This window comes from Sebastes umbrosus, chromosome 11 (genome assembly GCF_015220745.1).
Source record: "Sebastes umbrosus isolate fSebUmb1 chromosome 11, fSebUmb1.pri, whole genome shotgun sequence".
Lineage (NCBI taxonomy): Eukaryota > Metazoa > Chordata > Actinopteri > Perciformes > Sebastidae > Sebastes > Sebastes umbrosus.
The window spans coordinates 2,398,484-2,423,940 of NC_051279.1; the positions used below are offsets into that span (position 1 = coordinate 2,398,484).

General features: G+C 41.4%; 2 protein-coding genes across 4 annotated transcripts; both read right to left on the bottom strand.

The window, feature by feature from the left end:
• Window positions 1-19,170, bottom strand: LOC119497092 (NLR family CARD domain-containing protein 3-like; the record flags this gene model as incomplete). The annotated part of the gene is made up of 8 exons (XM_037784924.1): window positions 19,166-19,170; window positions 16,187-16,188; window positions 12,410-12,559; window positions 9,822-9,919; window positions 5,986-7,780; window positions 3,570-3,746; window positions 1,334-1,507; window positions 1-169 (listed from the first exon to the last, which is right to left on the bottom strand). Coding segments are annotated over exons 3-8 (2,544 nt in total), but the record flags the coding sequence as incomplete, so codon positions are not given.
• cep70 (centrosomal protein 70) lies at window positions 18,576-25,457 on the bottom strand. Of its 3 annotated transcripts, none has more exons than XM_037784926.1 (16): window positions 25,204-25,457; window positions 24,193-24,292; window positions 23,751-23,874; window positions 22,682-22,862; window positions 22,376-22,539; window positions 22,160-22,219; window positions 21,272-21,359; window positions 21,113-21,201; window positions 20,951-21,028; window positions 20,146-20,233; window positions 19,919-20,056; window positions 19,593-19,745; window positions 19,221-19,389; window positions 19,029-19,137; window positions 18,813-18,892; window positions 18,576-18,734 (listed from the first exon to the last, which is right to left on the bottom strand). In XM_037784926.1, exons 1-16 carry the CDS (start codon window positions 25,210-25,212, stop codon window positions 18,673-18,675), a joined length of 1,692 nt encoding a protein of 563 aa, XP_037640854.1. In that variant the 5' UTR covers window positions 25,213-25,457; the 3' UTR covers window positions 18,576-18,672. The 3 variants fall into 3 exon arrangements, 2 of the variants coding, with proteins under 2 accessions (XP_037640854.1, XP_037640853.1); XM_037784925.1 differs by having other exon boundaries at window positions 22,376-22,551; window positions 25,204-25,455; XR_005208868.1 differs by lacking the exon at window positions 18,576-18,734 and having other exon boundaries at window positions 19,029-19,133; window positions 22,376-22,551; window positions 25,204-25,456.

The following is a 25,457-nucleotide window of genomic DNA, read 5'->3' on the forward strand; positions in this document are numbered from 1 at the left end:
AGTCTCCAGTCTACAGTGTGGACTCTCCAGAAAACCACAAAGCAGCTTCACTCCTGAATCCTGCAGGTTGTTGTTACTCAGATCCAGCTCTCTCAGATGGGAGGGGTTGGACTTCAGAGCTGAGGCCAGAGAAGCACAGCTGATCTCTGACAACCTCCACCACCTCAATCTGAATAAAGAATAAATGATGAAGATAAAAATAATTTTATAATCCAATCAGATGTGTTCAGGTTTTAAATGTGTAGCTCAACATTGCTATGTCCTAATCAATGATCTTTTCCCTAAAATGAGTAGAGTGACTTTGTCATTGTGTTATTGTGGATTGCTACAGAAAATGTCTGAACCGTCCTGTGTATTTGTCTGCTTAACTGTGGTGCAGTATTTAATTCATTCTGTCAATTAAGGCTGGTCAACATGTCATTTGCTTCTCTTGAGGGATTCCCGCCTGGGTCACGCCTCCGGACCGTACCACCTGTGTTTGTGCCCAGTCTTCCCCAACTTCAACTGGCCCCTCCCCCCTTTCTCGCCTTTGGTCCCAGCCACCAATCAGCAGCCTGCATGATCCACCGCCTCACCTGATAAGAGCCTCTTCGTGAAAGTGACAGGGCGGTTGTGATTTCATCTGAGCAGTCCACCTCTGTGTCTCTCTATTGTATGTTAACTTGCGTGATAGTCAGAGTAACTTTGTTAATGCGTCTATTTAAAGGTTAACTTGTGTATGAGACACTCGTTAAGTGGTTCAGGAATTTGGGGCAGTAGCATAATTTATTTAGAAATACATTACTTACAATAAGTGTGCATCACATGTAGTGTTTTAAATGTCTGGCTGAGGGTAGCTGTGAGGGTGAATCCCTCAGTGCCACAACGGAGCTAATGACGCATGCAGCCCCGGGTGTTGCATTCGAGCCAGAGGGCCGGGTGAAGACACGGGTTACCCTGCCCTGTTATGATCCCATCTCGCCTGGTTTTTCGGGATCTCGAGATGAGACTCGGTTGAAAGTGCGCCTAGCTCGCCTAAAGCTGGAGGCTCAAGAAAAGGCACAGGAAAGTCAAGCGCAGCTTGAGTTCTGCCTACAAGTTAAGAGAATGGAAATAGAGGCAGAAGATGACCGTACTGTGCGGATTTTATGCGACACAGCTTGTTCCCAAACCGTCATGTTAGCCAGAGTGTTGCCATTTTCAGATCAGTTTGCCTGTGGCTTCAGTACTGCATTAAGTGGTATTGAAATGGGTTGTGTCTCGCGGCCCCTGCACCATGTGTATGTGCGATCTAAATTAATCTGTGGTCGTTTCACTGTTGCTGTCTGTCGACTTTAACAATCAGTGAACTGACCTCAGAGTCTCCAGTCTACAGTGTGGACTCTCCAGAAAACCACACAGAAGCTTCACTCCTGAATCATACAGGTCGTTGTTACTCAGATCCAGCTCTCTCAGATGGGAGGGGTTGGACTTCAGAGCTGAGGTCAGAGAAGCACAGCTGATCTCTGACAACCTGCAGAGTCTCAATCTGAATGAAGAATAAATGATGAAGATAAAATCACTTTATAATCCAATCAGATGTGTTCAGGTTTTAAATGTGTAGCTCAACATTACTATGTCCTAATCAATGAGCTTTTCCCTAAAATGAGTACAGTTACTTTGTTATTGTGGATCATCATAATGTCAGCCTTCTACAGACATCATCTAAATGTCACCACAACATTCATAAACCTATTCATGTCAACACACATCAATAACATGCTGCTGATCTCGGTGTTCATCAGTGTGTGTGCTGAAGGATCAATATCAATGATCAGACATTATTTGTGGAATACGTTGAAACAATCAAAAACTAGAGAAATATTTCTACTTCATGAAGTAAACTTGATCAATGTAAAACAAATATTAGTTCAGTTGATCTTCTGTGATGATAAACATTAATTTACTTGAACAACTAACAGTGGACATTTTCTACACTTTCTTTAAGAAACACAAGTCTTTAGTGACTGCAGACTGAATTTAGTTCAAGAAACATGAAAATATAAAGAAAAGGACATTAACACCTTTTATGGATGTAAGTTATGTTTGTACATAAATCAGCTTCAATTGTTAATTAAACATATAAGATCTCTAACAGTAACAGAGAGTCAGTGAACTGACCTCAGAGTCTCCAGTCTACAGTGTGGACTCGAGACAAGATCAGACAGCAGCTTCACTCCTGAATCCTTCAGCCCGTTGATACTCAGATCCAGCTCTCTCAGATGGGAGGGGTTGGACTTCAGAGCTGAGGCCAGAGAAGAACAGCTGATCTCTGACAATATGCAGTCACTCAATCTGAATAAAGAATAAATGAAGATAAAAATCACTTTATAATCCAATCAGATGTGTTCAGGTTTTAAATGTGTAGCTCAACATCACTATGTCCTAATCAATGAGCTTTTCCCTAAAATGAGTAGAGTGACTTTGTCATTGCGTTATTGTGGATCATCATAATGTCAGCCTTCTACAGACATCATCCAAATGTCATCACAACATTCATACACCTATTCAAGTCTGGAATTAGTAATATCGTGATATGGCATAAGTGTTGTCTTTTCCTGGTTTTAAAGGCTACATTACAGTAAAGTGATTATTATTTTCTGAACTTACCAGAATGTCCTAGCTGTTCTATTATTTGTCTTTTACACTTAGTCATTATATCCACATTACTGAGTTATTTAGTAAAAAATATTGTGATATTTGATTTTCTCCAAGTCACCCAGCCCTAATACATATAACTCAGACTGCTGAAGCCTCCGAGTTTTAGATCAACGTTACAGGTCATTTTACACAGAACAAGACTGCGGATTTTGTCCTCATCTCTTAACACTCAGGTTCTACGGGGATTGCTTCACAGACAGAAGGAATGATGACAGACATCAATAACTCTTTGAATATACATATGAACATGCGAGTATTGTATTGAGACAGACTTGAAAAAAATATGAACCTCTAAAGATGTTTCTGATGCAGAATATTTATTAGTTTTTTGTTGTAATCTAAATGTCTGCGGCTTCAAATAATTAGACAATGCTGACATGAAAACAGAGCACAGTTAGATCTGCTGTCAAAAAGAACGTGGGAATAACTTAGAACCATAGAAACCTCTAATTTGATAGTGTTGTTCATAATCATCACTTATGTGCCATTAAGTTGGTGCAATACGTGTTTGTTGAAGAGTGCTGCACCGTTAGACATGTTCAAATAGATTGCTGCAGGAATGAGTCCTAAAACCCAGAAATGAGTTAGCATTTCAGCAATTCCTGTTCCCTCGTCTGGAGGTCAATGGTTTTTTGAATGGGATTTTAGTTAGATGCCTGAAATGAGGTCTGTGGTTAAAGGTCCAGTGTGTAGGATCTGGCAGTATCTAGCGGTGAGGTGAGGAGATTGCAACCAACTGAAGCCCCTCCTGTGTGCCAAGCGTGTTGGAGAGCTACGGTGGCCGACGCAAAAACGTGAATGTCCCTCTCTAGAGCCATCTGGAGCCAAGCCAGTGTGTAGAGAGTGTGTGTACAAACTACAGTAAGCTAAGCTACAGTCAGTGAACTGACCTCAGAGTCTCCAGTCTACAGTTTGGACTCTCCAGTCCAGCAGACACAAGCTTTAGTCCTGAATCCTGCAGGGTGTAGTTGCTACTCAGCTCCAGCTCTCTCAGATGGGAGGGGTTGGTCTTAAGAGCTGAGGCCACAACTTCACAGTGAGTAGCTGAGATCCGACAGTGAGAAAGTCTGTGACGACACAAAAATTACAAAATATGTTATTATGAAAGAGGACAGTTTATATTTACTTCATGGACTTGATGACTAAACAGTTTGATATATACTTCTTTGATTAACATTTGCTCCTCACATCAGCATTCAGCTAATCTTATCTCACTGTTTGACATGAAACAATAACTCTCATCACTCTCTCTCAAACCTGCAGACTTTTAATCTTTGTTTTTCTTTAATCTTGGAGATGAAGAGAAAGAAAATGAAGCTACATTGAGGCTTCCCTAATGTCCAGCCTGTCAGTGTGATCTCAGCCCATGTCTGTCTCCACAAAGTTAGCATGAGGCCTTCTTGGTTAGAAAAGCACATTAAAACTCAGTGAATAAGTAATAATAATACAGTTGAGAAAGTTGACCTCTCTTTGCTGCTACCTGCTGCTGTCAGGTTCACGTTTGACTACTGCCAAACGGTAGAGAAATTGAACAAATCGCGTAATAATATTAGACCTGTACATAATTAAACATTTTTATAATTAGATATTTTGATGACTGCATGGTGTTTTGTCATTAACACTCTTTTCTGAGCATCAAGCGTATTCATCTCACAAACACAATTAAAGAACTAATAAGGTTGCATTATTTTCAACATAATATCATCAGAAAGATGTTATCAGTGTATCAGCATTAAAAACATAACATTGATCTTTGGTGTGTATAAGATCTATTAAAAAGTCTTAATTCTACCATTCTGCTGTTATATATTCATCAGACCGCTGTTATTGGTGGAAGCTGTGTATTTCCTGTTACTACTCTTCTCTACATCAACAAGAGAGAGAAACAGAGAGGTGGAGACAGAATCTCACTTCTTACTGTGCTGTGAGAAATATAAGGATGCGAGAGATGTTTTCTTTGAAAAATTAAATAGCATATATCCCGAGTTCATCCATCTCCCCAATCCTCAGAAAATACCATACTTATGTGGGGAGAAAAATCAATGTACAATATTAGTTGCAATATATGTTGACTGTTGCTATACAATAAAAAGGTGCTACAAGCTCTAAACATGTTTCTGATTGACTACATCTGTAAAGAATGTGTATTTAAAATGTATTTGGTATTTTGTGATTGAGATTATTTTGTGATTATTTCTTGTGAAATGTAATTACTCATTAATATGTAATTTAGCTTTGGCAATAATGTAACCTGAACATTCATGTTAATAAAGCTTATTTGAATTTGAAACACCAGAGTTTCCTTCTTTGAGTAACAGAATAAAAGGAAAGATTTAAAAACAAGATGATGGAACACAACTTGAATTCATGAGCAATAAAATGCACCATTGCTCGATTCAACACACTCAGGGGTTTTACAACGACAATCTTTGTCTCGTATGACCAGTAGTTTACGGTGGCCAATGCTAGAGTTGCTGGTCCGGTCCGGTCCGGTGTACGAGCTTAAACCGGTTTGATTTTATGCTAATCGACGGAACCGACATTTGTCATTATGACACGTTCTGGAAAATTAAAAAGTAGCCGACATCAACAACCTGTGCCGACAAAGTCACAGTGCTAAATCCAGCCTGTATTGCATTACTAATAAGCAATATGACAACGTGATTAATGTAATACGATATTACGTTGGTTTATAAACAAGAAGAAGTTTGTTTACTGTTTTTTGGGGTGACAAGACATGACAGAGCTGGTCTCAAAGAAAACTAAAACTGCGGCAACATTTTGGATTTGAAGCCAACGAAAGAGATGAGCCCAAAAACACACGAGGTAAGGTGTAATGTGGTGCAAGGCCTATTGAAAGCAAACCCCAGCACCAGGGCTCTGATCCCAGGACCGCCCCGACTCCCTGCCGGATCAGCAAACGTACTGTTGCTGCTGTTACACCGGTTAGACCCAGCGCTCCACCAGCCAGCTGATCTTTTGTTTTTTTTTCATTTGTTTTACCAGGTTCACATGTAGTCTCCATCACCCCAAAAGATAAATAAGAAAAAACTGTAAAATGTAACAATTATTATAAATAAATAGAATAAGTGTTCATTAACTTGACAGCTAGAAACACAACCTACTGAAACATTTTTAACTCAACATTGGAAACAGCTCAAAAATATCTGTGAGAAAATACAACTGACATATTTATGTAATAAACACGTGGAACATTTATAAGAATATTATATTTTAAGAATAATTTATAGTGTGCATACTTGAAGAACTACACTGATCTATAAAGTTAATCACATCTGGACTTACAGAGCTTTTCTGCAGTTCCTCACAGCTGGAATCAGTCTCCATCGTCCCTCATCTGTTGTGTTGTACTTCTTCAGGTCCAACTCATCCAGAACCTCCTCTGACATCTGCAGCATGTAGGCCAGAGCTGAGCAGTGGATCTCTGTGAGTTTCTTCTTTGTTCTGTCCACTGACTTTAGGAACTCTTGGATCTCCTGATGTACCGTGTGGTCGTTCATCTCCGTCAGACAGTGGAAGATGTTGATGCTTCTGTCAGGAGAGGTTTTGGTATATCTGTTCATCACCTTCAGGTTGTTGATAACTCTCTGGATGATTTCTGGACTGTTGTCTGTCTGACCCAGCAGACCTCCTAAGAGCTTCTGGTTGGACTTCAGAGAGAGGCCATGAAGGAAGCGAACAAACAGGTCCAGGTGGCCATTTTTACTTTCAAGGGATTTCTCCATGGCTCTCTTCAGGAAGTTCTCCAGGGTTGAATGAACATAGTCTTCTCCCAGGAAGGCCTTCAGTACCTCTGTGTTGCCGTTTGTGAAACAGTGGAACATGTAGACTGCAGCCAGAGACTCCTGAATGCTCAGGTGAACAAAGCAGTAGACTGTTTTCTGGAAGATCACACACTCTCTTTTGAAGATCTCTGTACAAACTCCTGAGTACACCGAGGCCTCTTTGACATCCAGACCACACCGCTCCAGGTCTTCTTGGTAGAACATGATGTTTCCTGTCTCCAGATGTTCAAACGCCAGCCTCCCCAGCTTCAGAAGAACTTCCCTGTCAGCCTCCGTCAGCTCCTGTGGACTCGTCTCATGTCCCTCACCATACTTCTGCTTCTTCCTCTTTGTCTGAACCACCAGGAAGTGTGAGAACAGGTCAGTCAGGGTTTTGGGCAGCTCTCCTCTCTGGTCTGTCGTCAACATGTGGTCCAGAACTGTAGCAGTGATCCAGCAGAAGACTGGGATTAGACACATGATGTGGAGGCTCCTGGATGTCTTGATGTGTGAGATGATTCTGCTGGACAGCTCTTCATCACTGACTCTCCTCCTGAAGTACTCCTCCTTCTGGGCGTCAGTGAAGCCTCGTACTTCTGTTACCCTGTCAACACATGCAGGAGGGATCTGATTGGCTGCTGCAGGTCGGGAAGTTATCCAGACGAGAGCTGAGGGAAGCAGATTCCCCTGGATGAGGTTTGTCAACAGCACGTTGACTGATGACTTCTGGGTTACATCAGACACAACCTCGTTGTTCTTGAAATCCAGTGAAAGTCTGCTTTCATCCAGGCCGTCAAAGATGAACAGAACTTTACAGACAGCGAGCTTCTCTGCTGTGACCTTCTGTAATGTTGGATGGAAAACACGGAGCAGCCTGAGAAGACTGTACTGCTCATCTCTGATCAAGTTCAGCTCCCTGAACGAAAGCGGAATCACCAGACTGACATCTTGGTTTTTCAAGCCCTCTGCCCAGTCCAGAGTGAACTTCTGCACTGAGAAGGTTTTTCCAACGCCAGCGACGCCGTTCGTCAGAACGACTCTGATGTGTCCCTGTTGGTCAGGTAAGGCTTTAAAGATCTTGTGGCACTTGATTGGAGCGTCATGGAGGGTCTTCTTCTTGGAAGCTGTCTCAAGCTGCATCACCTCATGTTGGGTATTAACCTCTTCACTCTGTCCCTCTATGATGTAGAGCTCAGTGTAGATGGTGTTGAGGAGGGTTCCACTTCCTGTTTCATCAGTTCCTTCAGTCACACGTTCACATCTCTCCTTCAGACTGATCTTATGTTCATCTACAACCTCCTGCAGACCTCTATCTGCTGAAAGAGAGAGACAAAGTTTAAGACAAAACAAAGAAACGTATTATTTCCAATGCCAATATGAAAATAATCAACATAAGAACATATAAAGAAGTAAAGGTTATAAAGTCATCATCCCTTCTTGAAGTCAAAAATAACGTCAAAGTGATTCTTACATTTATTTTTAATAGTTTTTCAACAAGTTGCTCCGCAGGACAGACCTATGGTTTTAAGTTAGAGAAGGAGACTGTAGCAGGAAAGCTAATGTTGTTTAAAGTCTGTGGCTCCTGTTCAGTTCAGTTCAATTCATAACAGAAGTTATCTTAAGACGCTTTTCATATAGAGCTGAGGCCTGTACTATGAAACAGGATCAGGGGTTAGCGAGGTAACTTCAGGGTTGACCCTTCACGGTTTTCCGTCCTACGGAGGTGGTTCACTTCTTACCGGGGTAGATCGCCATGGTAACTGATGCTGAACACCTATCCTGCTCCGGAGCAGGTTATGTTCCAGATAAGAGATCAACTCGTATAAAAGCACCACCTACTGACCAATCACAGCTGAGTGCGCATAACACAGTTTAAACTGACAAATGCAGGAAGGACAGTTGGATTTATGCTGTGGGTGTTCACCGCTTTGAATTATGTTTTTATATTTATTTTCTTTACTTGGTCTTGAGTCCGTTTCACACCGCCTGTAATGCAAAATTACATTGTATGTAATGATGTCTCTTTATGCAACAGTGGAAAGTTACTGTCTGTGTGCTCTTCGTCTCATGTAGTGGGAAAGTACTGAGTGTTGACTTTTACTGGGACACTGTCTGAGTTAAACAACTCCTTATCTGAGTAAAACAACTCCTTTTCTCACAGTCCCTGTTGTAGATTTCTATATAGTCACATTGTAATAATCTCCTGCGGTGCACTCTTCTGCAGACTTTGTGTGACTCTGTATAACCAGTGCCTCTTCTTGCAAGAATAAAATACAACAAAGACATTTCATCTGTTCAAGATCCTTATTTCAACGTTCATTAGGACTCATCTCGGAATATTAATTGAATTTCCATTACACGCCGGAGACGGGGACGCAGCTGAAAGAAGGTTGAAATGGTCCTACACGCCGTGTACTTATTAATGGGCATAATGAGGTGTAATCCATTCATCCATAACACATCTAAAAGCTGTTTATATCTAGACAACTATATCTGACTTTTGAGTGTTCCGTTAAATTAATAAGTCTGTTAATTTACGCATTCACACATCGGGAGTTTTTTCTTTTGCCAGCTGTCCTTCCTGCATTTGGCAGCTTCAACCGTGTTACTTTTAGTCTGGATTAAGTGTTTAACTTCTTCGTATTTGTCTAATAATATAGTTTGCTCTTCCTTTGTAAAATGTGCCGCTCTGCCTGTCTGTCTGCAAGTCTGTGGACTTGTCCATGTCTGTGATTGGTCAGATGCTGCAGACACCGCTCCGTTCATGTGAAAACGTTCGTATCCAGATTGAGAAACCCTGGGTTGACTTACTGAGTTGATAACCAGCGTCGTAGGACCGCTTAGCGAGATCTCGGTTGTTAGGGTTAGTTAAGCCAGATAAGGAGACGATACCCTGGGTATGTTGATCTCTCTTCGTAGTACAGGCCTCAGGTCTAGACCGTGCTCTATAATTTAGAGACCCAACAAGAGCATGAGCATGTATTGTTATGCGACAATGGCAAGGAAAAACTCCCCTTTCATCAGTGTGACTGTCTGACTGTGATAGAACAGTGATGTTGTTGCTTTACACATAGTTTAATAGTTCTCCATCTTCATCTATGCAGATGGAGAACAAACATCATTCTGATTGGTTAATGCAAAGATGGAGTGCTATCATAAAAACAAAACATAAAAATATAAATGTATTCCTTTTGGGTTCAGATTTTCTCTCAAAGGAGAACAAAGTACAAGTGATACAGAGCAGATGTGTATGATGGAGAAGATCTTAAACAGTTGTCACAACAACAGTCAGTGTATTAAAACAAGAAGTCCTGTCTCCAGACATGAAGACATCAGCAGACCGATCTACAGTCTTACTTTGTACAGTGCTGGTCTGACTGGCTGTCTGCAGTCCAGGTCTTGTTCTGGATCCGGACATCGGCTCCTCCACAGAAGCATGACTCTTCTTCTTCTCTCTGTGGAGACATTACTTTATTACTAAAATCATTTGTTGATTGTTGAAGAATATCAAGATTTGGCCAATAACGTCTAGAAGCTCAGATGGTCACAGAGAAGAGTTAAAGTGTTGTTACTTTTCTGTTTGAGTTCAGTATTCAGTCTGTAATGAAAATGTTCCTTTATTTTAACTCTCCTGCTTTAATAAACAAGAATTAGCTGCTTTTCCTATCTGACTGTCTCATTAAACATTCAGTGATCTGGCTGAAGTTTGTTTATTAAAGGGGAACAACGGACATTTTTAAAACATTGATATTATTCTATTCTAACAAGGAACACCAAGGACACCATTGTTACATGATGTGTCTTAGACTGCTGGTCTACCTCAATATTTAGACCACTTCTAACCTCAGTTCAGCTGCCCAAAGTGACTGTGAATCAGTAAAGGACATAATCAGCTCTCTTTAATGGAGGACTTTTACTGTGAAGTAGCTGCAGAAAATGATGAGTTTGTATTAAAGGGGAACAACGGACATTTTTAAAACATTGATATTATTCTGGAGACTAAATAACATGATGAAAAAAATGCTGCAACTTGCTCATGTACGCTCATATTGAGAGGGCACGCCAGGAAACCACGAGGTGACAGCATCATCACGGTAAACAGTAACTTCCTGTCGGTGGTGATATGAATAGAGAATAGAATCTCAACATTTGCAATATAAATAAACATGCTGTCACTTCTTCAATGTATTTTATGTGTTAACAATAAACACTTCTAAGACAGGGAAACTGTGTCAGACCTTTCTGACTTCTTTAGTTTTCCAGTAGTTACAGTTTATACAAGTGCTGTCCACTGGAACGGAGAGATCATGACAGGATTTCAGCGCATGTTGTGGCGGTCATCCTGCAGCTATCGACCATGTTAGCAACAGGCACGGCATATTGGTAGCTAGCTAGTTGGATAGTAAAATAACGTTAGCTATAACTAATTCCATACATACAGTCCTAGACTATTCTAGACCAAGTAGAGCGCAGATGGGAACAGTCTGATATACCTTACTGGTGTGGTGTTCATCACTGTGGAAACTACAAGCTAGCTGCTGCCCAAATCCTGTCATGCACCTCTCTGTTCCAGTGGACAGCACTTGTATAAACTATAATTACTGGAAAACTAAAGAAGTCAGAAAGGTCTGACACAGTTTCCCCGTCTTAGAAGTGTTTATTGTTAACACATACAATACATTCAGGAAGTAACAGCATGTTTGTTTATATTGCAAATGTTGAAATTCTATACTCTATTCATATCACCACTGACAGGAAGTTACTGTTTACCGTGATGATGCTGTCACCTCGTGGTTTCCTGGCGCGCCCTCTCAATATGAGCGTACATGAGCAAGTTGCAGTAGTTTTTCCATCATGTTATTTAGCCTCCAGAATAATATCAATGTTTTAAAAATGCCCGTTGTTCCCCTTTAATACAAACTCATCATTTTCTGCAGCTACTTCACAGTAAAAGTCCTCCATTAAAGAGAGCTGATTATGTCCTTTACTGATTCACAGTCACTTTGGACAGTTTAGTTTGAGTTAGTTAGGTTTGAACTGAGGTTAGAAGTGGTCTAAATATTGAGGTAGACCAGCGGTCTAAGACACACAGCATGTAACACTGGTGTCCTTGGGTGTTGTACAAATCTATTTTTGACCATTTCATGCACTTTGTTTTGTCAGCAGATACTTTTACACCAGAGATGTTTGTTCTTGCCCTCCAGAAACAATATGTGGTGAAGAGAATCTAAGCTCAAAGGTCCACATAATAATGATCCAAAGCTTTCAGCTCCAAGCTCTGAATCATGAGTAAGTGGACCTTTGAGCAGATTTTTCTTTCACCATATTTTACATATGTAGTTAAAGAACAAACTCAAACCATCAACACATATGATCAAGGTGAGCAAATATTTTCTACAAATGCTTTTTCACCACATGTTGCACAGTTATGATGTGCACTGATTCAAGATGACACCCAGCAGCTCATAACAGCTGATTTTAGGAGAAGTCAAACCCACAAAATATTTTAAGGACAAAGCACATTCTTCCAGATTTTGAATAGTCGCAGATCTTTAGACCATTTCACAGTTGTAAACATAAACATTCCAGATGTGTCCCCGTTTATTTCCTGTTGCAGTGGATCTGAATGACATCAGCTGACAGGAAGTAAACATGGACCCCAAGCTGTCTAACAATGCAATTCTGTTGAACCGGCCTTTACAGAGACTTATATGGATATTTTTTAAGTGTTATTTGTGAAATGGAGGTTCTCAGGTGTTTTGTTACAGAAATACAGTCAGTAGTTTGTAGCTATTAAACCCAGACTAAGATCCATCTTAGTTTGAAACAGTATCTGCACTAATAGTTCTGCATCAGGAATAGAAATCTTTTAGCAGAACATTTTGTCTCCATTCTCAATCCATCACCGTCCATCAGCTCAGTTTACAGTAAAAACAGTCTCTTACTTTGTGTTTGAGGGTCGAGGTTCATTACTGAAGTCTGGTGGATGATCTTTGGACCCGTCACTCTTCATAGACAGACAGTCGGAGACTGGAGACTCTGCTCTGTCCTCCTCTTCCTCCACACAGTCACTCATCTTCTGATCTGAAGTCAGTCTGAGAGGTAAAACAGGAACACTGACTGTGAACACGTAATGCCGGGATCAGACTACACGATATTTTTGTCTTTGATGATGGTCAATAGGCTTGTTCAAGATGAGCCAGGCCGGCACAGAATCGATCCGTGTAATGCACGCCGGTTAGATTTGTGTCCGACTTGATGCAGCTTTTAGTCACCTCCTCCTGCTGCTGCCGCCTGATCTCCTCTACTTAACAGGCGAGGAGCAGTTCATCTCGAACGAGCCTAATGCTTGGGTAATGATAATTTAGCATATTCCCGCAATTAGTACCTTTTTTGACTCCGTCATGGTACTCCATCGACAGGAAGTAATACACAAATACACACACACACACACACACACAAACAGTATACAGTATAATAAAACCATCCAGCATCCAGCTGGTCACTTCTCTTTAAATCTCTGCTTGTTTTCTTGGGTTACAGCAGGTTTAATGAGGATTATTCAACTAGTCACAACTTTGTGTTCACAGATGAATCAAACTGTTGAGTTCATTCTAACATTTCTCTCCTCTACAGTCCACATGGAGGAAACTGACTCAGAGACCAGCGTCGGCGTTAGGGGCCTTGGGGTTCCAGGCCCGCCAAAAAAGGTCACTGTGGCCCCTCATCTGAATTCTCTCCTGACAAAAACAATGAACTGAAATAACAGCTAGGCTATAAGTAAGATTAAGTCATACTGTTTGGTAATGGAAGGATTTAACACTACAATGTAAAATAAAGCACAAAACAGTGATAGCTTTGCATTTAGGAAACAACTAAGACATGTACTTGGGCTTGATTACATTGTTTTTCTATTGGATGGTCCTAACTGATTAGTTTAGATAAAATGAGCCGAGAAAACCGGGTCAGTTGTCCTGGATGTAAATGAAGATATTAACTTGATTACTGACACTTTTAGCACAAGCATTGACGCTCGTAGTTACTGTATATGCGTAGCGTTCACTAGCGAATCGTTATTACAAGCTGTCAAAAAATATAACAGCCACCTCACTAATGGTTCAAATAAAACAAGAACACACAGCACAGAGAGACAACTATGGAAACTCTGGGAAATATGAGCCGTCACTACAATATTTCAGTAAGAAGCCTGTTTTGATCCGCTCCGTTTGCCATTTGTGTGACATTTAGTCTTTATTGACTTAAATAGTGGTTATGAAGAAATCAGTCAGACTGTTAGATTAATGTGTTGTTTAACTCCGTTTATCTCGGCACCTGTCTGTGTGCGCATTTTGACCCTGGCACGAGCAAGACGCAGGGCGGGCCTGAGGAGTTATCTGTAGCCTCCAGTACCTCCTCATTTCACTACAGAAACCATAATAAGGGTGCAGCTGGCTGGAGAAGATCACAGATAACAACCTAACTGCTGTTGGCTATATCGTATGTTATTTCCAGTAATAATATAAAATGTGTGTTTTCTGATTAAAAAGTACACAAACGTAGGAAGATAACAACTAACCCATCTTTGGAGTGGTTAAGTATCCAGCTGCAGTCTGATCTGGAGCTCACAGCTGATATGTACGTGGTTTGCAGTGGCGGCCGGCCAATAGAGTCACACACAAAAAAACATTACTACTACTACTACTACAAATAATAATAATAATAATAATAATACAAATTATACAAATTGTCAATATTTGTGTGTTTTAAATATGAAATGCACACAGTAATATGTGTAATTTGATTGTAATGTGATTATATTTTGTATTAATAATCTGAATCTGTAAAGTAACTAAAGTTGTCAGATAAATGTAGTGGAGTAAAACAGTCTAATATTTCCCTCTGAGAGGTAGTTGAGTAGAAATAGAAATTAGCAGAACATGGAGATACTCAAGTAAAGTAGAAGTACCTCAAAATTGTATTTAAGTACTTAGTTACATTCCACCACTGAGTACATGTTATACTGTTGTGTTTTTCAAAGCATTATTTACTCTTCCTGTTGGAATAAAATAATTGTTAATTATTTAACTGCAAAGTATTAATGTGTTTTTGCATTAAATGATAACAGGATGTTTGCTGAAACGGATCGGATGTTGCTCCACCCAGAAAACCTTCCACCAGCCGCCACTGACGGTTTGTTTACATGATGCAACAGAAGAGCAGATTGTGGACAGAGACGCTCTCATCCAGTTAGACCAGTGTTAGTTTATAACCTGTTGTTGTGCACATAACAACATGTGAATGCAGACCCTGATTAAGGCAAGGCAGCTTTATTTGTAGAGCACATTTCAGCAACAATTCAAAGTGCTTTACATAAACATTCAAGAACATTGCGACAAAGTGCAAAGAACAAACATTAAGACATAATTAAAACAGTTATAAAAACATTAAAGATTAGAAAATAAAAACAAGCTAAAATAGAATATAACACACAAGAGTAAAAGCTCTAGTGCAGTATATAAGATCATTATCTGGTTTAATAAAAGGCAGCAGCAAACAGGAAAGTTTGAAGCTTTCCAGATATTTGGTGCATAAAAAGTGAAAGCTGCTTCTGCATGTTTAGTTGTGACTCTGGGGACACTAAGCAGACCTGATCCAGACGACCTGAGAGGTCTGGATGGTTCAGAACACAGCAGAAGTATTTTGGCCCTAAGGTATTTAGTGCTTAACACTCACCCTGCTTCAGTCTTCACTTGTCCTCCTTCTGCTCTGCTTCTTCATCTCAAAATGGTTTCTGGACTGACTCTCAGGGTTATCCCTCCCTCTGTTCTCATGAGCCTGCATCACATGGTCAGAGTGCCTCCTCCTCTCTCCATTTAAAGGAAATCAGCTCAGTTCTGTGACTGTGTGTGTTCACAGCCATTTAACATGTTTAAATCTAATTCTCTCGCTTCTTGATCTCTCCTCGCACATTTCTTGTTTGTTTTTTTCATTGACTGGATTTTGTGCAGTTTGATTTATGTGCAAATAAATAAATAAAATAAAATAAAATGTGTTAATAAGAATCTCTCTTGGCTTGAACAGGCTGAATTAACCCTCTTAGACCGACAACAGACCAGTTTTAGTCTTCTTTAGGGAGGTCCAGGGGGTCTTTAGGGGGAGATAGCAGGTCAACAGTAGATGTCACATAGAAGTGGTGTACATCATCTGAAAGGTGGGAACCTGGAGATTAATTTGAGATGCAGCTCAGCACTGTGTGACAAGTTGTTCTAGTCATGAATCAGAAATAAACATTAATGAATCAATTAATTAAATAAATAGTGAAAGTGTATCAGGGTTTAGAACATTATGATAGAAGTATATGATGGCCATCCCCATGCTCTATTATGTCTCATAAGTTGTTGCAGCAAATTCATTTAAATAAAGTCATAAAAAAGTCATAGTATAGTAAAGGGGTCAGCAACCTGCGGCTCTTTAGCTCCTCTCCAGCGGCTCCCTGTGGATTTATAAAAATGGAAATTCATTTTTATGTATCATTGTTGTAGGTCTATGGGACGACGGGACGATGGAGTATTAGGGCCACATTGAGGGAAAACATTTTTTTTAGTAAGTCGTAATGTCACGGGTTAGACCGTGCCCTGTAAAGTAAGATGCAACGCACGCACACTGTAACGCCACCTCCATCATGTTAACTCAGGTGTTAAGTGTTACTGTAGCATCAGGACTTCTAAATGTCGACAAAGTAATCCATTTCTTAATGGGGGTCAGAGTGATACAAAGTAAAAATGTATTTATGAATTACACACAGGCATAAGTATTAATATTGAACATTTCCATTTATTGTTAAATGGATATTCAGTAAGTTGTTTGTCACCCTCTCTTCTCTGCTGTAGATGCGCTCCTTGGTTTAGACCTGGACTGCAGAAACCCAACAGGAGCGTACCAATAGCTTATGTAAGGGGGGTTCCCAGAGAAGGTACCAAGTACTGTAGAGTTGGAGGGGTGTTTGGGGGGGTTGATAATAGGCAAGGTAATTTTAATTAGTTTGAATAATTACTTGCCTCAAAATGTTATATTAAATGTTTTATAATTTAATTATAAATGATGTCCTATTTTTTTGGACTGGATATTATTATGCTGTTGTTTGATTGTTTATTAATTATTATTTGTTTTACTTAGTAGGATCCAGCTTCATAAAAGAGGAGGCTGGAATACCTGGAGGGGGGGTCAGTGGAGAGCAAACCTCTGATGAGAGGCAAGCCATATTGTAGAGCTGCAAGGGCCCAACATTTAAAGGGGCATAGCCTATGCTGTATCTTCATATATATTTTTGTCATTTTGCTTATATTTTTCATTATTTTGGAAGAACCTGTTTCCTGGATGCCAGGCCTGCACTGTACCTATTTTTGCACTGGATTGTTGGTTTCCACTAATTGTTAATAAATACACCTGGACTGCTTAACTGGAATTTTTCTCAGTTTTTACGCCTTAGCCACTCGGCCAACCTTACACGTAATATGAGAATGAAGTCAAAGGTTTACGAGAAAAAAAGTCGTAGTATTATGAGGATAAAGACATATTATAAGGTAGTAATTTTATGTTTTCTTTTTTTCTCGTTATGACTTTATTCTCATAATGTTCCGACTTTTTTCTTGTAATATTACAACTTTGTTCTGGAAATCTCAGATGTTTTTTCCCTCAATGTGGCCCTAATACTCCGTAGTACATTGTCTCTTTGGCCCTCACTGCATTAGACTTATATACTATATACTTAGACGATAAACTGTGCTACCTTCATCACAATGCTCAAAATATTGTTTATTTTCTTTGCCTAAAATGGCTCTTTTGATAGTAAAGGTTGCTGATCCCTGGTATAGATTCGAGATTCAAGATTCAAGATGTTTATTGTCACGCTGGTTGTACAGGTACAAACGTGTGAAATACTTTTTGCTGGGAAGCTCCATTAAAATAATAAATTATATTACATTTACATTACAATTATAAAAGGAAATACTTTATACAAGGTCATATTAAGAACATATAGAGGCATATTAAGAACATATGTATTAACAATATATACAGTATATACAGTATAAGAAATATTTTTGTGTAAGAATGTGTCGAATTAATTATCGATTTAAAAGTCTGATGGCCTGGGGGAAAAAACTGTTCCTCAGTCTGCTGGTGAGAGTCCTGGGGGTCCTGTATCTCCTGCCAGAGGGCAGGAGGCAGAACAGGCTGTTGTGGGGGTGTGTCGTGTCCTTAATGACCCTCAGGGACTTCCTGAGGCACCGCTGGGTGTACAGCTCCTGCAGGCTGGGCAGCTCGCACCCGGTGATGTGTTGGGCCGAGCGCACCACACTTTCCAGCGCCTTACGGTCCACGTTGGTGCAGCTGCCGTACCAGGTGGTGAAGCAGCCTGTCAGGAGGCTCTCTACGGTGCCCCGGTAGAAGCCCCTGAGGATTTGTGGTTTCAGTCTGAAAGTCTTGAGTCGCCTCAGAGCGTACAGTCTCTGCTGGGCCTTCATGACTACAGTGTATAGTATGTAGAAAAAAGGAAAGAGTCTCTCTCAAGGAGAAGTCTCTTTATGAAATCTGGCGAGTTGACGTGTTGCCGGAGGACAGCGGTGGAATAGAGGAACACATCCATGGTGGAAACCAGAGTGTTTGTTGTGTTGGAGGACAGAAAAGCGTAGCTTAGTGTTCATCATCTAACAGATGTTTAATGTCATGGCTGAATATTTAGATGATTGATGATGAGAATGGAGCAGCTCTTTGAGTTCGATGGACGCCTGTATTTATTTGAGCCACAGTATACGGAGGTTCAGACAGCCTGCAATAATAGAATACAAGTAGAGACGTAGAAATGGAAATACTCAAGGAAAGTGCAAGTATTTTGTTTTTTTAACTCCAGAAAGTTCAGCAAAGGTCAGGTGACTACAATGATCTGCTTTTTACTCACCTCTTCAAACCTGCAGGACGGCTGCCAGAGTGTTGAGTGGGGAATGTGTGGAGGTACTGAATAGTGAGCCTACTTAAATAAACCTGCTGTATATTCTCCAACTGAAGAGGTAGAACTGCTCCCGTACTGATGCTGATAATCACTGAGACTCATTTATCAAATATTCTGTTTTTATTCAAAAACTAAAATCACACTTCACAATCATTACAGTGACCAAAACACCGCACTCAGATCAGTTAAAGCAGCACCTCATTGAGCGGTTTGTTTCAAAGACTTCAGAGCTGGAAGGATGTCGTCCAGGTGACTCACTCCTGAAAAACACACACTCTCTGTATTAGTATACGTTGCTTTATGGATTTAGTCTTGTATTGTTACTGTGTCATATTTACCCAGAGTGTGTAAAATGTCCATGATGAGGGCGTGGAAAGCAGGAAAGAACTCCTCATGCTGCTTCACTTTGACGATGATACTGAGAAACAACAGCAGTTTATATCATTATTGTGGCCCTGCAGATAAAAGGTGATATTCTGAACAACATTTGAAGGCTCTGTGTGTGTGTGTGTGTGTGTGTGTGTGTGTGTGTGTGTGTGTGTGTGTGTGTGTACCTGTCAATATCAGCATCTCCCAGCAGACTGTGGAATCCAGCAGTGTGCTCAGTGGAGGACACCAGTCTGGCCACCTGGTTCACCAGCTCAGCAGGAGGAACCCTGCTGTCTGACACACAAAGCCACAATCAGTCCACTGTATCAGAGGCAGTCATTAGAACATATGCAGCTCTGATTGTAGCCGAAGGTTACCGAGCTCCAGAACATCTCGGAGGTTCCTCATGGTGTTGGTCATCTCTCCCAGCCTGGTGTAGACCTCGTTCATACGCGGGTACACTCCGCTGAGGGAGGTGACGTCAAACAGCCTCTGGAAGTGAGACACCATGGAGCCCAGAGTGTACCGAGTGGGACTCCTGAGCACCTGGCAGGACAAACAACACTCCTACATGAGTAGATCTCACTGGAGTCTACCCAGTCCTGGACCTGGGATGAGTCCACATGCAGCAGGGACACCTGCAGCAGCCTCTGACAGCTGCTACTTACAACCATCAATGCACCATGGAGTGGATTTGACCCCGTCACAAATACATTTAAACACTACCCTGTAGCAGTGCAGCGTCTTACCTTCTCCTCATCAGTGGAGGTGTTTTCCAGCAGTGTGTCCACCAGCAACATCATGTCCTCCACCTTCACTGCTTCTGCAGCATTATGGCCACCATCAGATGGCTGCCACGGCATCAGTCTGACAGACAGTTTATTTAAAGCCCTTTGCAGATCCTACCAACACACACATACAACAACTCTAGTCAGTTCAAAATTTGACCAACTAGGTTCCTGTTAAGCTGTATCCACTACTTCCTGGTGGATGACCAGAGAGAAGCTCCACAAAGCTCTCTTCTACCAGTATTCCCATCAACTCCCCTGGTGGGTGGTGGGCAGGTGGGGTTTACCTTCAGCAGGTGGAGCTGCTGGGCCCAGCTCTCCAGTGTGGGGAGGACAGTGTGAAAGTCAGCAGAGGAGGGTTTCTGTCTGTGCAGTCGTAACGGAGCGTTGGGATCGGTCACAACAGCACTGATCTCATTCAACAGCTGGAATTCAGCAAAATAAATCACAGTTATGAAAACATGAAGGACTGAAACCCAGAGAGACGACTCAGTGGAACTAATTATATGCTTACATGGCGATAGTGGTCATAAAGACTGGCCTCCCTGGCTTGGTCACTGATGTTCTCACTGATCTCAGTTCTGTTGTCTTCTTCAGGCAATCTGCAAAGACGGTTGGTTCTGTACATGAGATTATTTACGCTTCAACTCTTTGTTTCATTTAGTGAAGCGTAGTCTGCATAGACAGCTGTTTCAATATCCCGCTGAATATGTGTGTTGAATTTATTAACTGCATCTACATTGATTGATCACGGCTCCCAGTCTGTTTCACTACAGGCAGATTCCCCTCACTCGCTACGGTGGCCGGGGAAATAATCGATGAATCAATACGCAAACACTGATCCTCTGAACTGCATAGCCATGAGTGATAACGAACTGTAGGAGGGCAGCTTGACATTGTCTTCATAAAATAATCAATAGTAAACATATTGCAATGGTCATCTCCATTGTATGGATTTGGGATCTTGTGACTGGCACGCTTTTCTACACTGTAGCAACAACAGAAATAAATGTCGCAGAGATGATGATGCAAGTATCCGCGGATACGGAACATTACTAATGTGAAAGCTGAAGTGGAGGGGGTTCAGTTGTGATGAACGGGGAAATTAGCATCAGAGATCAAACCTGTTTTTTGTCGTGTTTATGGGGATTGACTCGCTTTTGAAGCCTCAAGTGGCCGTTTGAGGAACTGCAGTTTTGGGCACCTCTGTACTGGCTTAATTTCTTAGCATCGGTCGCTGCTTGGTCTCAAAAACGAGTCAGCACGAGGCCAAAGTTCAGCTATAGAACAGTCTTTTAGGTCACACTCAGAGTTCCTACCTTGTGTTATTGTGCTTGTTTGAACCCTCCAAACGGCGGAGTTTGTGTTTGTAGAACTTCACTTCTTTGAGTGTCGGCCTACACAGAGGAACACAGTCAGTGTTATTACTGATACTGAACATGGACACTGATGCATGTGTTTCAGGCTGGAGGAACACACACCTGGTCTCCAACTCTCGCTTCAGGCGCTCAACCTCCCTCTTTAGCTCTTCTATTTGAATCTTGCTTCCCTTTTGCTGTTCCTGGTATGCCTTGGAAGAAATGTAAGAGTATTACCCACTGCTTGAAAATGTGAAAAAGAATAAACATTCGTCAGGTTACCTTGAGAATGGTTTTGAAAGATGGAGTAACGTTGCTGATTCCTGTCTGATGAGCCACTGGAGATCCTTCTGGTTCTCCTTTGACTGATCTGGGGTGAAAATGAACAGCTTAGTGCAAACAGTTCCCGGTAATAATCCTGCGACCCCTTGGATGTGTCTCATCCCCCAGGCTGGGCATCATTGCTCCAGCATACTAGTCACTTAATACATTGAAGAGTCATTGTAACGTAGTGGCAGGTTGATCTGGACTTCAATGAGCAGTGAACTATACCAGCTGCCACTACAGCCTCATAGGAACATGTCGAGTTATCTACACATACGTACTAACAAGGTATCAGGTCAGTGTTTTAATTCATACTGTATTACTGCATTCATGTACGAAAGAGTCGTTTGTAATAAACAAGACACATGATGCATTAACTGTTGCACGGTATACCGATATCACAGTACCCTGCCGTTAAAAACGGTACTATACCCCATTTCATTAGTTCCGGTACTTTAAGAATGACGGCGTTTTAATAAGAGCTGTATTTATGAGCTGTGTGTGTGTGCAGCGCTCTGCTTCCACTCCCTGCAGCCATAGGGGGCGTGACAACCTCTCATGTGTCCGCTGCAAATACAAGTGCTCTTCTAGTCCAGTAGTCCAGCCGTGTGACATGTGGAGGTGGTGGCTGTTTTGTTTTTTTAATTAATAAAAAAACTAAGAATTTTAAGTTCCATGTTGTGTCATCTGTTCTTCCACTACTGCTCCTGGTGTTTTAGGTTTTTACTGTGGCATCGTTTCAGTCCCCGTATAGACATATTTAGGCAGGTATCGTGTCGGGTCATCATTTTGGTATCGCGACAACATTATTATCATTATCTTTTGAAACATGTCAGCGTGTGTTACCTGAGCTCCTCCAGCAGCTGAGTCAGTTTGGTCTCATAGAAGTCAATCACATCCAACACCCTGCAGACAGGAGAACCAGGACAACTGTAGCAAGCAGCTCATCACAGAGTCATGAGATCTCTGTTAAAATCACAATATTTTACAAGCCAGTATAGAAAATAATATTTAATCGATAACAATGAATTTCATTTGAGAAAGAAAGGCTACTGTTCTCACTGCTGGTCTGCTGGGGAGTTCTGCTGGCTGACTTTGTTGCAGATGTGCTGGAAGGTGCGACTCTGTCGAGCTAATCGTCGCTCTTCTTCTTTGATGGTGAAATAGAGTTTCCTCTCAAGTTGAGCTGCTTCTTCCGTCTGTTTAGACAGCTTCTGCTCCAGAACCTGACACCGGTCCTACACAGATGAAACAGACGTTTTCCTCACTGAGAGGACCATATTTTCTGACTGAAATATATGATAAATCATTTTAATGTGCGTGCCATCTGATCAACATGTGTCAGTCCTCAGTGGCTTGTTGACACACCTGTGCGTCCTGTCTTTCCTGCTGCAGTTGATGTGTGTGGCTGTGCTGTTGGACAGCCTTGTCGAGGCAGCGGTCCTCCAGGTCCTGGACTTTGGTCCTCACCACGTCCAGCAGCCCCTCCAGCTCTGCGGTCCTCTGAGACTGCTGAGCTGATCGACTGGTGTGCTCATGAACCTCCTCTCTAAAGACACACCAACACACAGAACAGGGTCAGTCTAACAATGCAACAGGTGCATTTCTATTCTATTTCTTACTTTAATCTGGGACAGTGGGTTTCTCTGTGCTTTTTCATTGAGTCCTGCACAGTGTAGAGATCTTGTCAATATATAGGAAACAAGGAATTGATCGTATTTTTGAAATTTGAGGCTGATAAAAGCATTAACATGTGATTTCTGACTTCTGATGTAACACAGTAGCCTTATATTAACGACAGTATTTCTTCGAACTAAATGCTTATTTGCTCTGGAGACGGTGTGGAGATATATGACCAGTACAGGCAGCTGGTCTCCCTTTGACCACAGCAGCTCATAGCTCATACCTGCACTGACCATAGGACAGGACAGGTGCATCTCTGTGATAGTCCTGTGATGCTGATGAGATTAGATAACAGGAGGACAGGTGGTCCACACACACTGTGTATACATTATTAAGTAGATAGGCCCACAGTAATATATACTGCAGGCATGTATACACTGTACCAGACCCTCAGCTGTTCTTCCACTGTTTTACTTCACTCTGAATTCTTCCATACATTCCAGCAGGATGACATGATGGAGTCGACTACATACTGCTAGTTTCTATATATTTCCATGACTCTGCCTCTTCTGTGATGGACTTCTTGTCGTACAGTTGTTGGATGAGACTCTAAAGAAATTGTTTAACTAGATTAACCTTATTCTGCTATTAAACTTCAATGCTGTTTGACTGAAAATATCTCAAAATTATGTTGAGTCGTGCAAGTTAGGCCACAAGTAAAAATACTACAAATTACTGGGACTTAGTGAAATGCTTTTCTCTTGGGATACAAATTTAAATTCCTCCAGGGTATGATTAACTGGCTGTGACTTACTTGAGTTGGTTGTTGGACTTGACGAGCTCCTGGATTAGGGCCTGTCTTCTCTCCGAGTCGGTGAGCATCGTCCTCAGAGTCGTCCTGATCTCACCAGCTGACTTCTTGTCCAGCAGAATCAAATCTAAGGACACACAGAGAGCAATGTGACTGAGGCTTCACTAATAAGGAGTATTCATATGGTCCAATCCCAAAGACAAGGTGTCTGCAAACTTCTCAAAGCCAAATGTAAGAATTAGCAATCATTTCAAATGCTCCCTAAAACTGGAATTTCACCGTAACAAAAATGAAATGCTGAGGCCGACAGACATGCTACTAAATAAGACTGTTTTTCATGTCAAAACAAAATGAGATTGTATTTCATGCACACTGTAGCAATTAAATCCAAGAACATTATTATTAATTTAACTCAAAGTTACTTGGAGAAATTGGAACCACTTACCTGAAAGATTCTTATTCTCTACGGGATCAGCAAAATGCACCGGCTTAAAACCATGATGCTGCAGGAGTTTATTCACATCATCCCATTGTACCTGCTCCTGCTGCAACACACACACACACACACACACACACACATGCACATAATGAGCAAACCAACAGCACAGAGCAATGAGAACCTGTTGAGGACATCTGAGCTCTAACCTGGAACTGCCTGTTAGTCCACAGATAAACATAGGTCTTATTTCTGGACTGTAAAAGACGAGCTGTCCTGCTGTCCATGTCCATGTCCATTCTTAAAGTCCTCCACTGCAGCACAAACACAAACTAGCTCCTCAAGAGCATCACTTGAATCCTGACCTCCTGCCTCCTGGGATCAGGTTTCTGTTGTTCCTTCAGCAGAGGAGCTGCCACTTCAACAACTAAAGAAAGGTGATCCTCCTCTCCACACACACTCAGTCCTCTCCTCTACAGCCTCTGATCAACACTATCATGTGATGTTGCTCCAAACTCAGTGTGATGGAAATTCTGTCAATATTCCAAGATGAGTCCTAATGAACGTTGAAATAAGGATCTCAAACAGATGAAATGTCTTTGTTGGATTTTATTCTTGCAAGAAGAGTTGCACTGGTTACACAGAGTCACACAAAGTCTGTAGAAGAGTGTACTAGTTATACAGAGTCACACAAAGTCTGCAGAAGAGTGCACTAGTTATATAGAGTCAAACAAAGTCTGCAGAAGAGTGCACTAGTTATACAGAGTCACACAAAGTCTGCAGAAGAGTGCACTGCAGGAGATTATTACAATGTGATTATACAACAGGGACTGTGAGGAAAGGAGTTGTTTAACTCAGACAGTGTCCCAGTAAAAGTCAACACTCAGTACTTTCCCACTACATGAGACGAAGAGCACACAGACAGGAACTCTCCACTGTTGCATAAAGAGACATCATTGCATACAATGTGATTTTCCATTACAATAGTCCTCTAGAGGTATTCTGCTCAGGTAGACTCACCTGTTGCATCGTTTCAGCCTTCACTGCGAGAGATACACGGCGTTAGAGTTCACAGAGCTGCAGTCAGATCCGGTGTCACTGCAACGACTCGATGCAATCTGGAGGTTGTTCTGCTCAATTCGGCTCACAAGTAGCCAACCTAGCGACACTTTGAATCCATTAAAACAAGAAGAACAAGAAGAATGGACCCATTTCTGTTATTACTCCCTTCCGTCATTCAAACAACACGCTGTGACGTCATAGATCACAAACAG